Source organism: Porites lutea, chromosome 3 (assembly GCF_958299795.1).
Source record: "Porites lutea chromosome 3, jaPorLute2.1, whole genome shotgun sequence".
Lineage (NCBI taxonomy): Eukaryota > Metazoa > Cnidaria > Anthozoa > Scleractinia > Poritidae > Porites > Porites lutea.
In genome coordinates, this window is record NC_133203.1 from 42,053,476 (window position 1) to 42,068,984 (window position 15,509).

The 15,509-nt window shown below is 38.2% G+C and overlaps 1 protein-coding gene across 1 annotated transcript; it reads right to left on the reverse strand.

Moving 5' to 3' along the window:
- Positions 1-534: 534 nt before the first annotated feature.
- On the reverse strand, positions 535-13,334 carry LOC140929757 (uncharacterized). The gene is made up of 7 exons (XM_073379468.1): positions 13,118-13,334; positions 10,435-10,537; positions 7,346-7,467; positions 6,260-6,353; positions 4,321-4,418; positions 3,017-3,143; positions 535-1,051 (listed from the first exon to the last, which is right to left on the reverse strand). Exons 1-7 carry the CDS (start codon positions 13,282-13,284, stop codon positions 971-973), a joined length of 792 nt encoding a protein of 263 aa, XP_073235569.1. The 5' UTR covers positions 13,285-13,334; the 3' UTR covers positions 535-970.
- Positions 13,335-15,509: the final 2,175 nt, after the last annotated feature.

Sequence of the window (15,509 nt, forward strand, 5' to 3'; positions counted from 1 at the left end):
TGGCTCAGCAGAATATTGAAAAGGGCCCACTGAGTACGCTTCCCCGTGTTGTCCCCTTTATCGACTTCTCTCCATTCTCAGACCATTCCGTTGCTTCCGAACGGATTGGACATTTAAATACCAGTTTACTATATGCGGGCTTAATGGGCTGCTCTTTAATTTCTCAGCTAACAGATGGATGGTGCCTAACGTTGTCAAAGGCCTTCCAAAAGTCCATTGTGAAAAGTCGTACATGTACTGCTTCAGTTATTGCGGCTGTCATCTAATGCAGCAAGCAAACTGTGTTGCGTAGTCGTGAGTAGGCCATTTGTACAGCTGCCAGATAATTCTCTATATCTTCGTTGCAGAATGTTCTACATGATATCGGAACTATAGACTACCCTTTCAAATGCATGCACGTGCGATTACGGATGTAACACTAATCCCCCTGAAGTTAGCGGCGTACACAGGTGTATCGACTTTAGAAAGGGGGGTGATATTTGCATTGTAATGAATTTGTATTCTGAGAAATGAAACACTTTCACAATAAAAGCGTTGTATTCTTATCATTATTCGATAAAGAAACTACCTCTAATAAACCCCGTCGACCTAACTGTAATTTTACAGACGCGTTCACGTCCATTTCGTCACTAAGATCTGAGGACAAATTGTAAGGTAAATAAGAGAGTACTTGTGGTTTAGACTGGTATAATGTCTGGATAAACTAAATACAGTTTACAACAATTTAGGTTTTTAGCTCTAAACTCTAGCAAGAATTTAAATTTGAATCCTCCATTTAGAGCCATATTCATTTTGGCTTTTCACAGTTTGTTTCTTGTGAAATGTGCTGAACTGACATTTTATCGTCCTCTGGAGCAATAACTGTTTTTAAACTGAGTGTTTTGAGAAAGCACCACATTCTTGTTCAAAGTGTGATTACAGAGTACAACGTTCATGGTGTCTCAGATCTCTAATCCCCTCCATTGTTCTCTTATATAGACGCATATCCAGTTCGGTTCGGGCCAAATCCACATAACTTTCCAAGAGACTGAAATGTAAATACGCAGCCATCCTAGCGAAAACAAAAACAAACAAAATGATTAAGAACCAACTTTCAAATAATTTGTTAAATACCAATATTTACGTAGCCTGCGAGCAATCTCCCCCTCGTATCTTTTCGCTTGGTTTGGCGCATAGGGAGGCGGGTGGGATGCAAGCTCTTTCTTTTCCTTCTCCCCTCCTTGTCCCTTGAGTCCAGTCTGAACCAAAAAAAGCCTTTCTCTTCTGTTATAAACCCTGGGCGTTACCTTGCGCATGACCAGCCTCTGTGAATTCCTAGTGTAAAACTGAATAACAGTTTTGAGCTTTTACTAGAACCAGCAAACTCCTCTTTATGCGGAACGGATGACCGTGGGGTTCTAAGACCTGGACTCCACTTCCACCGCTCTCGGGTCCAGTCTTGTCCCCGAGAAGAGCCTTCTGGGGGTGGAGCGCGGGGACATTTCATAGATCACGAACACGACCGAGTCTATGAAAAACCGAAGGATTTTGGGCAAAATGGTAAACATTAACCCTGGACTTAACAGTAGGAAGGAAGCTCACTGATCAGGTTTTAACTCACCCTGCGAGCAGAGGTTTCTCCAGTCTTGCATGGCTTTTACGAAGGCGTTCGCCTGGCTTGTCTGTCGCATAGTCGCTTATAAAACAAACCTATACTACGCGACTGGCAAGCCACGCGAACGACTTCGTTCTGAGGCCATGTAAGAGAGAAACCTCTGCTCACAGGGTGGGTTTGACTGATTTCTGGTAATTCTCAAAGCAATTAATTCTACATTCGTTAAACAGCTGACCATACAGTACATTACAAGAGTGCACTTTGCCATTTTAACATTGTGACTTGCTACTGTGAAAATGCTATTATTTTTTATAAAATAACTAAGATAGTACTCGCATTCTGAATAACTTCTAGTGAGATGCCGGATAGAAAGATTATAACAGTTTCTGGGGAGGGGGTACTTAACGGAGTTTGGTTAGAGATGCGGTGTCAAGGCCTTCAAACCCTGACCCTGTTTAAGACAAGAGACCTTGTTTTCGTGGCCTAAACATAACAATCCTTGAAAGGAAATCTTCATGATCACTTTAATTAATTGGAGTCAAGGAGATTTATCAGTAAACCACAGCATCCTCACAGCCAAAGCACACAATTATGCTTCACACCCTATTTGAAGTACCCAGTCCAGAAAGAGACTACTAGATCTAAACGGAGAAACTTTAAGACGGAATCCATCAGGAAATTGAGTAATTTTAATTTTCAGTGGACAGAAACCTTGTACCAGAATAATTTAAACAATCTCGCATTCTTTTTTACATTTTTAAAGGGCTATAGATGTGCTTAGTTATCTGTAATAACACTAAAGAATATTTCTGATCAGAGCCCGAGAAAATAAATGTCAAATTTCACAAAATTACATCTTAGACACGGAGTTTTCAGAATTTTACCTGCAAAGTGAAATTTGACATTTATTTTCTCACGCTCCCATGAGATAATTTCTGCAGTTTCATTGGCTTAGAGCAGTGGTATTTCAGCTTAATTTGAAATACCTACATGTGAAAATTACAAACCTTTTGTGGGTAGTAGTATAAACAAATAATAGCATGATTTGTAGGTGATATTTGGCATAAATACCACTCGTGATATTTCAAAATAATATTGTCACAAATTTCACTCGCCTAATGGCTCGTGAAATTACCTATAACAATTTCGAAATATCACTCGTGGTATTTATGCCAAATATCACTCAAAAATCATGCTATTACCTTTACAAACCCTTTTTAAGAGCCTGAAAACCATACACTATTTGGAGGCACATACCATTTAGGTCAAATAATTAAGGGAGCCCCTCCCCAGGTTATCATTACCTTTGCATTTATAAGCTATAGTATTTGATTTGTATTTTTGCAACCAATCATTTAAATATCTATTTTACATCTTAATTAGGAAATTGTACAGGAAGGCATGTTATTTGTGAACTCATACCTTAACCAAGAAAGGGACATCTACCCAAAACAGGTAGTTTGGAAAAGCCTCTTTTCCCTCAATGTGCCTGATGTATATATTGATCAAAATTCCACAAATGATGTACACAACAACAATACAAGTAAAACTAAGCGAAAAGAGCAAAAAAGAGCACAATCGTAAGTTACAGTGACTGGTCAGGTATTCATTGAGTGAACTAAGATTTACACTATGATATGATATATGAGGCCCTGCAAGGGTAAATTCCAGCGAACGACATGGCCCAAAAAGTAGCGACAGGGCGTAAAATGAAATCGCAACAAGAGACAACCTCCCTTGGCCAAATTGTGACAGTGACGGCAAAGCCGACAATGAGCAACGAGCATTTATAAACACCGACACGAGACGTTTTAAATTCAGACGGGGGACATGGGACCCTCCCCTGGCAGGGCCTCATATATAACACATCTCCTTTAAATTCATACCATGATTTAAATCAGAGTATAATTGAGAAATAAATATAGGTGGCCCAAAACTTGTTGGAAGAAGTAGTTTACTATTTAATTATTAGATTTTGGATACATGTCAGTAAGGGACTGTACTCTTTTTCACGACAACAGGCAGGTTTGGTGCTTAGTGTGTGTGTGGTGGTGGTGGTGTTGGTGTGTGGGCAGGTGTATTCTCTAAAAATGTCCATAACCATAATTTTTCAAACTGTGTTTTAACAATTAATGGAGCTCTTGTGACAACTACTTTGGAAACCCCATTAAATTCAGTATCACTAGAGGACAGCTAAATTTTAACAGAGCAGAATTTTCATGCCCATTTTGGTCAATAGGCCTTTTGCAATAGTTGATCATGTCGTCAACTTTCCGTAAACATGAAAACAGTTCTTTTTTGGAAAATTTTGTTATCAGAAACTTAAAGAGCATATTAATACTCAGGGCTCAGGTTTTTTGTTATGAAAGCAAGAAAATTTGAGCCCCTTAATGCTAAGGGAAAAATTTTACAGCAGTATGAATAAATTCGAAATTTACCAGGATTTGTATGGAATGGTGATGAGGTGGCAAGAATAATAATAATGTTTTTCCCACACAAATCCTTCTAATTTATAGCAGCCGTCTCCATTGCTACTTTTGTGATATAAGGTTAAAATTTTAATGATCACTTAATTTCAATATGCTCTTTCAGTTCTTGTTTACAAAATTTTCCAGAAACGAACTGTTTTTGTGTTTACAGAAAGTTGATCACATAGCCAACTATTGCAAAATACCTAGCTATTCTCAGCCATCAGTTAACCTCATATACAGAATGATCGTCAATACCTGATAACAAGTATGCTTCCTAAACTCAATCCAGAACTACCATGAGGTGATGGTGATGGGGAAACTGGACATGCATACTTGGAATGTAAAACAGTTCTCTATTGAGAAATTAAACAAAGAAATAATTTATATTAGGATAAGTGACATTATTGGTAGAAATGGTTGCAAATCATCTTGGACCTTGAAATGGGTGTGGGTTTTATAAGGAATTTTGTTCAAGTACATACAATTCCATGAGGTTACCTTACAGTAAAATTCCGACGAGAGACATGATGTCGAAACAGCAACATAGAACAGCAAAAAAGGTGACAAACGACACAAAGATAGGTTGAATTTGCGACAGCAACAGAGAAGAGCACAATTACAATAATAAAATACAGACAGCGACATGGCTTCCTCCTCAATACACGAAAGGACAGGTTTTGAAATTCAGATTAAGGGACATACGTAACCCCCCTTAGAGGGCCTGCTCTTCCATGGGGATACTTTCAATGATATGTATACACTAAGGGATATAGGGTATGGTTTTAGAGGTACTCATTCCTTAAATAGGCTGGTTCTTTTTGGCAGTCACTTGTAATTTTGTGTCACTTCTTACAGTTTCAATTACCTAAACTGCAGGACCTATGCATCTGTGAACTGTTGCAGGTATTCAAGCACTAACAAGAAAACATCTATACATTGTAGTATAAAACTGGCAATTTGTATTAAAACTAACAGTGCCAAGGGTCAATTAAAAAACACAGTAAACACCTGTTAATAAGAACCAACAGTCGACTCCCGATAACTCGAACCCTCACTACATCGAACCTCGTGCTAACTCGAACCAAAATCGATTTCCCCTGGATTTCCGTCATACATTCACTGTAATTTTACCCTCGGTAACTCGAACCCTCAATAACTCAAACTCCTGCTAACTCGAACCAATTTTCGTTTCCCCTCAGGTCATTTTTTATATAATTTTACCCTCGATAACTCGAACCATGTTTTGAACCCTTAAAAAGTCAGGAAAAAACCCGTCTAGTGGAAACATTGAATTTTGGATTTCCTATTGACGTGTTGTAGGAGTATAGTTTACTAGTGGAGGCTGATGTTGATTGTCACAGGCTAACGTGAAGCAGCTTTTCTTCTCAAAAAAGTAAAACGCATGCTCTATTTAGGCTATGTTTTGTTATGTTACGTTCTGATTTATAATCTAGAAGCATCTTTTAATTTTCACTTGACATTTCTACAATTAAATGTGATTAAAATGTTCACTGTGCAGTCATCTGTAAAAATTGTTTTTTACCTTACTCTCGGCTATTTTCTTTAAACTCCCGATAGCTTGAACTCCCGATAACTCGAACCTTTTTTCGATTTCCCTTGAAGGTTTGAGTAATCAGGAGTCGACTGTACTTTTTTGAAGTCTGGCAAAATAGGGTCTTGTTTTTTGGGATACTTATTGGCAGTTTAGGCTAAGTAGGTTCTTTTATATGAAGGAGATAATAGATTTCAAAAGGTTGAGTTTTGATAATAGATTGTTGATCACAAGAAAAATAATGAACTTTGGATCTTGGTCCTTAAAAATAAAATATTTGTTTAAAATAAAAATTATTGTATGATTATAGTCCTAAAAAAACTGATGATATTAAAATTTACAATGTCAAAGTTACACCGGCCTTAGTTAAATTTAACTGTAATCCTCATGTAAGAACATGCTTGATCTTGCTTGGCTAAACAAGTTTTTGTATTTTGGGGTCATTGTATGAAGAGCATTATCTGAGCAATTTAATACTTACTGGGGGCTTCCAAGCACATTAGTGGGGAAAAAGGAGCATTAAGGTGGAGTATTTTAGTATAGGTATTAAAGGAAAAAAAGCATAATGTACAAAAAAAATTGCCATCGGACAGAATAGTATATTTATTTCTAACCTCTGGAAACAAATCAGTCTGTACTTACAGCTGTCTGTGTGGAAAATGCAAAGTTCACTGAATCAATTTTACCCTCCTGAGACTCATCACACATCATTTTGACAACAAATTGAGTTGGTGCTCTATTTGAAGATAAAGGAAATGTGGTTAATCTATGAGAGACTACAAGCAAGAACTAGTTTTTGGTGTCAGCCAATATATTTATGAGCCTGGAACAGAAAACCACTAAGCTAAGTGCTCATTTAGCCTGTGAGCAAGCTCTGCAGGGCATTTTGGCAGGGGGGCAGGAAAAGGAAGGAGAGCCTGCAACTACGTCTCTGGAATTTAAATTCCACTTCCAATTTCCCTGTGGCTCCCCGTCAACTGAGCTGTCAGATTTCCACCAATCAGCAAGAAGTGGAAACAAGTGCAAATGACAACAATTAAACACTGAAAAACACTTGCCATGGGTAATGACGTTGTTACTAATGTCATCTCCACCAATCAGCATTTCACATCAACTTTTGCGATGTAGATATTCAAATTCCAGAGACATAGTTGCAAGCTCTCCTTCCTTTTCCCTCCCCGCCACCAGAGGTGCCTCTGAGAGCTTGCACGCAGGCTAGTGCTCATTGTACTACCAGCATTTTGGCCAGTTTTGGGTCTTTATTGCTAAACAGTTCAAACAAAATGGCTCGACTGGCTTTAAAAGGTATTTTTTTTCCAAGTTACCCGGGAGCGAAAAATGGGTTTAAATCTGTGGGACATTAAGCACTCACACACTGTGTGTAAAAAGTAGAGGAGTCGTAGTCCATGGTAAGAGGTGGTTTAAAGTTTTTCAAGTATGTGGGTGTTCGCTCATATACTGACTCTTAAATGTAGATAAGAGGGCTCATGGCCTCATATGTACATAACTGCAACAATTAGGGGCCGGCCATTTAACTCTTGAGGACGTAGCAATCTGGTGGGCAGGATATTTTTTTCCCTTTTCTTCCCATAAGCTTTCTATTACATTTGTGCTGCAAGCAATTTTGTTCTTCCGACAAGCGCTTGCAGGGAATTTTTTTTCAAAATCACCCACCCCACTTCCCCTCAAGAGTTAAATGGTTGGTTTCTTAATGGTCATTGTACAAACCCTATAAATCCTTTTCCTGTATATTTCAAAGCACATTCACCATTGTCTTCCAGAAGACAGCTTGCAGTGTTTTGCTTAGCAATACCATAATACTTTTTGGGTCCTGTATCTTCAAGGCAAGCCTTTTGGATGGGAAAGACATATGTTTCATATTAACTGGATAGATGTGATTATATAGCTTAGGATATATTAAGACTGTGCATTCAGGATAACATAATGTTTGTGCCAAATTACTTTGAAGGGATGACTGGACAATTATTTTCTGGAGCCCAGCTAGGTCATTTGAATCAAAGACACCACTTTCATACAACTTACACATAATGGATGGTGGCTCTTAATCAACCGTTGGCTAACCATACCCTTGTTAATGCAGGTTCATGTAATTCGCATCACCATTATGACTGTTTGCATTGGTAAACTCTGAATCCTTGATGAAGTGAAAACAATGAATAGCTATGAAATGATCATTTGAATCATCCAAAAATGAGGCTGTTTAATGTGTTCTTTAAGTGCTATCTCCCTTTTTGGGCTTTGAGTAGTACGACTGCAAGTGGATTTTGCTTCAAGGTTCAGTTGAGGTTCACCAGCATTTTTTTTCTTTCAAACATTGATGAAAAGCATTTAGTGTTCACTCAATGACCCTTTTAGTGTCTTTAATGTAACTAGTGAACTTATGCAAAAGGATGGTAGAGGAGACAAACCCTGCCTTGTGTGACACGCGTCACACTAACTATGTTTTAACAAATTTTCCGCCAAACTTCCCCTTCCTTTAAACAGATCTGTTTGTAAAAGACCAGAACACAGCTATATTTAGGGAAGAACCTCACGAAAATCGTCAGTAATAGCCCTGGCCTGTCATGTTCGTCACACACAAACATTTTGCCATCCTCTTCTTTCACTGCTGTCCCATTGCCTAAGCTCACTACTATAATCAAGAAGGTGATCTAAACGGCTGTTAACAAAACCCGGATCGGATTGCTTGGATCGGATCGGATCGGATCGGACTCCGGATCGGATCGGATCGGATTACGGATCGGACTAGTGTCTTCGCTTTTGGTGCAGAAGAATTATTTTGACAAAAGCTGCTTTAACAATGACACAGGTGGCTCGGAATAAGAAAGCCGAGTTCTCACAACGTGAGTCTAACCGGTTCGACTCGGATTTTTTCTTCCGAGCCGCCTGTGTCACTAATACCAAAAAAATAGTTTCTCATGTATCACCAGGCTTAAAATTCACCATCAGCTTTAAAATCATCGCAAAGAATTATTTTCAACTGAACTGCACTGGGAAATTTTCTGTTGCATAACTTCATACGATTACAATTCCAAAAAGAGGCTTGGTCACGTGACGTCTCCCGAATCGAAGATGGCGGACAGAGATGTACGTATCTCTCATTGCAATGATTTTGCTTTTCTTTTCATCTCCACTCTCTTCTGAATTGGTCTCCTTTCTCACTGAGCTTGGATTGAATGCTTCTTTTCAGAGGAGACGATTAAGAAAATCGCGGTGATAAGCAAGGTACGATAGCCACGACTTGTTGTCAATAAGCGAATGACATCTTAAATGTCACCTCCGTTCAAGTAGGCTCAGAAAATAACGAGATCACTTTACAATAAAAAAAAAGAAAAGAAACACTAAATTAGTTACAGAAGATTGTATACATCCGCCATCTTCATTCCGGGGGATGTCACGTGACCATTTTGGCGGGAATTTAAGGCGAATTGTCAGTCCGATCCGATCCGATCCGATCCGGAGTCCGATCCGATCCACAATCCGATCCGATCCGAGCAATCCGATCCGGGTTTTGTTAACGGCCGATCTAAACCTTCTTTTGATGTTACAGAACTATTGATGTTGGTTGGTCACAATAAATTGTTCAAACTGCTGGTTTTCATGTTTCATGTGTTGTCTGCATGAATAAGCCTGATGTAATGAAACCAATTATGCCAGCAAGAATAGATGCATGCCTTTTAAGCTAGCAAATCAACATAGAGATTGCGACTTATAACCACACCACATCATGTACCCATTTCAGTGATGCCAACTCTCCCGCTTTTCGCAGGAGACTTCCGCTTTTTTGCCTCGTCTCCCGCTCTCCCGCTTTGGTACATAAATCTCCCGCTTTTTACGTCCACTATAAATATTGAATACTTAGTAAAAAATAAAACAGACTTAGTTTGAGATTTAGCCCATTTCTAGCTCAAAACTTGAATTTTTCTTATTCGCAGTACGGTTTCTGGGGTATTTTTGCACGTATTTAGTCATTGACAAAGATTATTTCTAGCATCAAAACGATGATTTCGAATTTTGATAGTATGTACATCATGTAAGACGTCATATAATGTCCTAAGTCATTCCCATTAGGGGCTGGGTCAATTTTTCAGGGGGGGGGGGGTAGTGAAAAAAAAGACAGTCTCCCGATTTTAGTTCTTCAGAGGTTGGCATCTCTGCCATTTAGTCTCACTAAACAGTCTATCTGTTTATATTTATTGACACTTAGAAAACAGACATATTTCTGTCTATCAGATACGGTCTTACAGTCACATCAGTTTCCTAATTTCCTTACATTGTTGGCCTCACCTTTGATTGGGAGTCATTTGTTGGCAGGTCATAAAGAATCAAATTACAGTTAGACCACGAATAATTATCATCAGTCTTTGCAAGATATGTTCTCTGGTTTTACAATATATACATACAATAAACTATTATTCGATGAGGTATTTGTGATGTCTGGAATAAACAAGGCCGAGGCTGATAACACTTACCAAGACCTTGATTATTCTGGATATCACAAAAAATGAAATCTAATAATAATTATTGTTTTATTATTCATTCTTTTGAAGAAAATAGCAACAAACATGCTATTGCATAGAACACATTTTGACTTTGCTCTTGGAATTGAGATCATGCATTGCATGCACAACCTACAGATCTAAGTCACTAATCTGCTAGTAGGTAACTAATGTAACTAATTTGCAGGTTGTGCTGATTTCCAAAATTAGCTGTATAAAGGCCCTTAGCCAGTGAGAAGACAAAGAGTGCACACAATGTGATAATAAACATTATCTAACAAGTATTTTTGGACTTACAGCTACATCAATGCATGCATCTTTACTCTGACTCAGTGAATAGGGGAGGCATGGGTTCCAACTGAAGTTATAGGCTGCAACATTTGAACCAATTCCTGAAAATCTAAAACATTTTAAGCATCCAAAATCAACAAATGCAAAAGTCTGTAATAAGATAATTAAAAAAAGAAAATTAAATGGATATTCCACAAAACAGGAATAAGTATGTACTGTAAGTACAGGTTGATTTGGATGGTAGCCTGATAAAACAGCCCAACTGTATTTCATTAAGCCAACACTGGTTTCCTGGCAAAATGACGTCTGAGAAACGAGTGCAGAAATTGTGTACTGATGACTTGTCACTATCCACATCTGGGTAGTGCATCTGATTGTCTAAAGCAAATTTTCAACAAGGCATAACCAATCAGAAGCAGAATTGCTTCTCAGACCCTAACTTTTTTTCATGTGCATACAACTGTAAAATCGCATGCTATATGCCACTGGATTTTCTTGCTGGCCAAGTAAATTCTAAAGCTACACTATAATAATATATAATAATATTCATGTGTCATCAATATTTATATCCTACACCTGACACTTTTGCTTTAACAAATAGTTCATCAAGAGGGTAGTAGGATACTTAAATAACGGTAGTATAAAACGTGGACTGCGGACTGCGGACCACGGACTGTGGACTGGGTATGAAACACTGACTAGGTATAAAATGCAGACTCCAGACTGAGTATAAAACACGGACGAGGGATAAAACGTGGACTATAAACTGCATATATAAAAACAGCTTTAGAAAGGTAACACTGGGAGAAACGGAAAGCGGACTAGCATAAAACAGTCAGCTCCCTGCCTTACACACAAACATTAATTTGGCTGGCCACGCAGTCTATTCGTTCTCCCCAACAGCAGTATCATGTAGAGATTGAAGGAAAGCATACTTCACAGACAAGGAAGTTCTTGCCGCCACTCAATGCAAATGAAAATGAACAGTCTAAATTTTATAAAAAGGAGGAGCTAGAAGAGGAGTCAATTTATAGTTTTAAGCTAATAACAAGCAGCGAATAGAGCGGTTTTCACTTGACTGTCGAAAGTAATTGAGGAACTGGTTTGGTTTTGGTTTTACTACGCCCTTTGGTTGGCTAGTGTATTTACTTTGGTTTTGGTTTTACGACAGTCAAGTGAAAACCGCTCTAAAAAAATAGTATTGGTGTTAGTGAGAGTGAATTTCTTATGGATGAAACTATTCCATTTCAAAGCCTTGGGGATATGAGGAAATGAAGAACTCAGACAAGAAGGTCAATGTAGGGGCATTCCGCATTGAAAAAAAAAGCTGCATTTAGGGGGGAATGGGGGCTACTCACTATACGTGAATTCATAATAACCAAAATAAATCATCCAATGCTATATTCTAAGACAGGGACATAGCCAGCTTTTGGACTAGTTGTAGGCCTGGCTGACTTTTATTTCCACATATCCTGAAAATTGCTTGCATGACTAGTCTGCACTGACCTCACCAACACTTACAGCTCTTAAGTTTTTTAGCTCGCCCCAACAATGCATAGAGTGATCAAACCAAAAATTTGAATGCCCGGGCTGAATATACCCCTGTTAGCAATGACATGATGACATGATTTACACCTATGTAAACATGAACATCGTGTTTGTTACCCCTTTCATTGAATATTAGAGAGCGAGGCTAGGTCTAAAAATGGGTATAAAAAATAGCATTTTGGTCAGGCTCAGAAGGACACCTGATCGCAGGTTAAGGATTTGGAGAACTGGGCGGCACACCTCCACCAAGAATTCTGAGGAGTTTTTATAACTTTAACTCATGAGTTTTGCTACTTAGCGGTCTTTTGATCTTATTTTTCCTCCCCTAGAACCAATTAGCACACTTTTTACCAACTTAGTCCGTAGTCCACATTTTATACCTAGTCTGTGTTTTATACCTTATGCCACTACATAAGAAATTTCTGCAATTTGAGTGGCTTAGAGTAGTGGTATTTCAGCTTAATTTGAAATACGTAATTGTGAAAATTACAAACCTTTTGTGGGTAGTAGTATAAACAAATAATAACATGATTTGTACCTGATATTTGGCAAACATACCACTTGTGATATTTCAAAATTGTCTCAAATTTCACTTGCCTAACGGCTTGTGAAATTACGTATAACAATTTCAAAATATCACTCGTGGTATTTATGCCAAATATCACTACAAATCACGCTATTACCTATACCAATCCATATTTTCCAGTCCGCGTTTTATACCTGGTCCGTACTTTATACCCAGTCCACACTCCGTATCCCTCAGTCCGCAGTCCGCAGTCCGCAGTCCGCAGTCCGCAGTCCATATTTTATACTGACCGACTTAAATAACCTTAAATCCAAGTGTGCCTCAGTCTTTCAAAGCATTTTATACCCAGTCTGTTGTCTGTGTAGTCTGCAGTAACAGGAGAACTCAAAGAAATGAATTGTGCAAGCTTGCTCGCGGAGAAGCTTGTTCTTAGCAAAGAAGGGGAAGTGAGATAGACATTATAAAGAAACCCTGAAACCACATTTTGCACCCACAGTTCACAAATCGCATGATTCTCCGGTAACTAAAAGAAAGTTTAGGTCATACAATTCAGGTTGTAGTGAAACGCAGCGAAGCTATCAAAGAGAGTGCGTTAAAGTTGAGTTAAAAGTTTACCTTGGCTTTCCTGTTCTTGCTAGATTTTTAAGGCTTATTTCTCCTTTATCTGTCGAACAGCTACAGGCGTCGATTTTCTTGCACTCGCTATACGTTGAAACAAAGTCTGTGCAAGAAGAAATTACGAAAACATGTACAAAATACCTCTGCCAAACTCTACCCGCCATTAGTAGGTTCCGCTTTACCCAGCAACCTGTCACATGAATATTATATGTATCACCTTATTGGAAGCCATTTTGAATATTTGTATGTGCGGCCCGGGGGACCCGGGAATGATCCCCAGCCTTTAATCCCCAAATCGACCCCGAAAACGGACCTGACCCAGGATGATCCCATTTTTGGCTAGGCGCTGACCCTGAAATGATCCCCAAGGAATTCCTCGAACCAGTAGCCTGCGAGCAGATTCGGGTAAAATTTTTGGCGGAGCCTGCACGCAAAATAAGCAAAATGCATATTATTAAATTTTCAAATTTTTATTCATTCTAGTTATCTGACATAGTCACCTGTAGTCACCAGGAGCTGGGCTGCTGTAGTCATTTACTGAGAAATCTATCAATAAACAGGAGGGCATTTTGTATGCGCATGCGTCAATATGGGCTGTTGAAGTGCCACAGAGGCATTTTCTGTGAATTGTTTACGTTCAGTACCACCATTTTCAGGCTGTTTTCTGGAGCTGAATGACGTGTATTGGATGCTACGTTCCACAATCATGTTATTTAAGGTTTCGAGGTATTTCTACGATGAAACTGAGTTTATTGTAGCCTCGCTGTAGCCCTTGAGAGGACAGTCTTTGCTTTCGTAAAACAGTGCATCGAAGACAAGATGGCGGCTGAATGTTCTTACCACCTAACATTTCGCGCACATTTTTTGAGCAGGAGGAAAAGGTCAGTATGATAGTTTTTCGTTAAACAATTATCCTTTAGATACTTAATTCTTCTCATTAGTATAACTCTAAAATCGAACTTAATCATTTCAGGAATACAGCGATTAATTAAGTGTCCATTCTGCCGTGAAACTGTTTTTCACCCTTTCTCTGGCTTGTTTATCTCGAAATCTTGCCTTTCTCCCCAAATTAAGTTAATGATTAATGAAACTAAGAATACTTCCGCAAATGAATGGCGCTTTGATGAAGGCTGTGAAAAATCGCCTTCTGCAGTAATTTTAGCTTTCTTCTCCGGTACGTCTTCGTTAAGAAATAAAATACACGCAATTCAACTATAAATTTCAATCAATATAATGATGCCAGTAAGATTGTGGTTTGAAAATAAGAATATTCTATCATTTAGTTATACAAAGGAAAAAAAATTACACCAATCGGTTTGAATTCTGATTTTTTCCACCTTATTTTGATGGTACACTGTTTGTTTACATTTATTATGCAAATAAATATAACATTTTGGCGTTTTTAAGAAAATCTAGCCTAACTCCCCAACCCCAAAATAGCACGAAATGAAACGTTATCAATACACCTTTTGAATAAATCCTGGCTTCTGTTGCAAAAAAATCGCATTTATTTCTAAATGATATCATTTCGTGGATACTACATTTGTTGATATGCTAATTTGTGAGACATTTCATTCACGAAGGATGTTGACTGAGACCAGCTTCTCCTCTGTAATGAACCACATTCTTGTTTAATGCATCAGTTTCTGTTTGATAATTCTTCCATGATGTACAACTGACATAAGGGGTTCATCTGGATACAGTAAAAAGCTCTCAAGAGAAACATTAATAATAGACAAATTCATCCATCCATTTGTGTCATATTTGTTGTCGCATCCCAGCTCATTAGGGTCGTTTAGCAGAAGTGTTTATTTTTTGAGGAAACAGCATTATATGCACCCTTTAACAAACTTCCTGTCTTACGTTTAAACAGGCTTTGAAGGTGAACAACATCGTCAGTTAGATTTATGGAGTGATGGCCATTCTCTGTTTTGAATGGATCACTTCTGTCATCAAATATAAATTAATAACAAGAAATCGATTGTGGAACACAGGAGCTGTTACTCAAGAGTCGCTTCAAAATAGTAGCTTAGGAAAATCTCTGTATCTTTTAGAGTTGAAGAAAAATAAAAGTACTTTTCGTTTTTTCGAAGTATGTGCATTCGTTTTGTCTGCAACTGAGCTTATGAAATGCTAAAGTGATTATGTACTACATAATCACCTGTAATTGTTTCTGTCTCAAGCTCAATCCATTCTTCATTTCCTATAGAATATTTTTTATAAATTTTTCCGCGAAAACTTTCGAAAAAGTGTAAAAACCCCATAGATTTCATGTTTTGTGGCATATATAAGCGCTTGTCTCTGCGATCAGTTTAACATGAGACATCGCGCTAATAAATAAACCTCGCGTGGTAATATTTTTTTCGCTTTTTGTCTTAAAGCAGCTGAA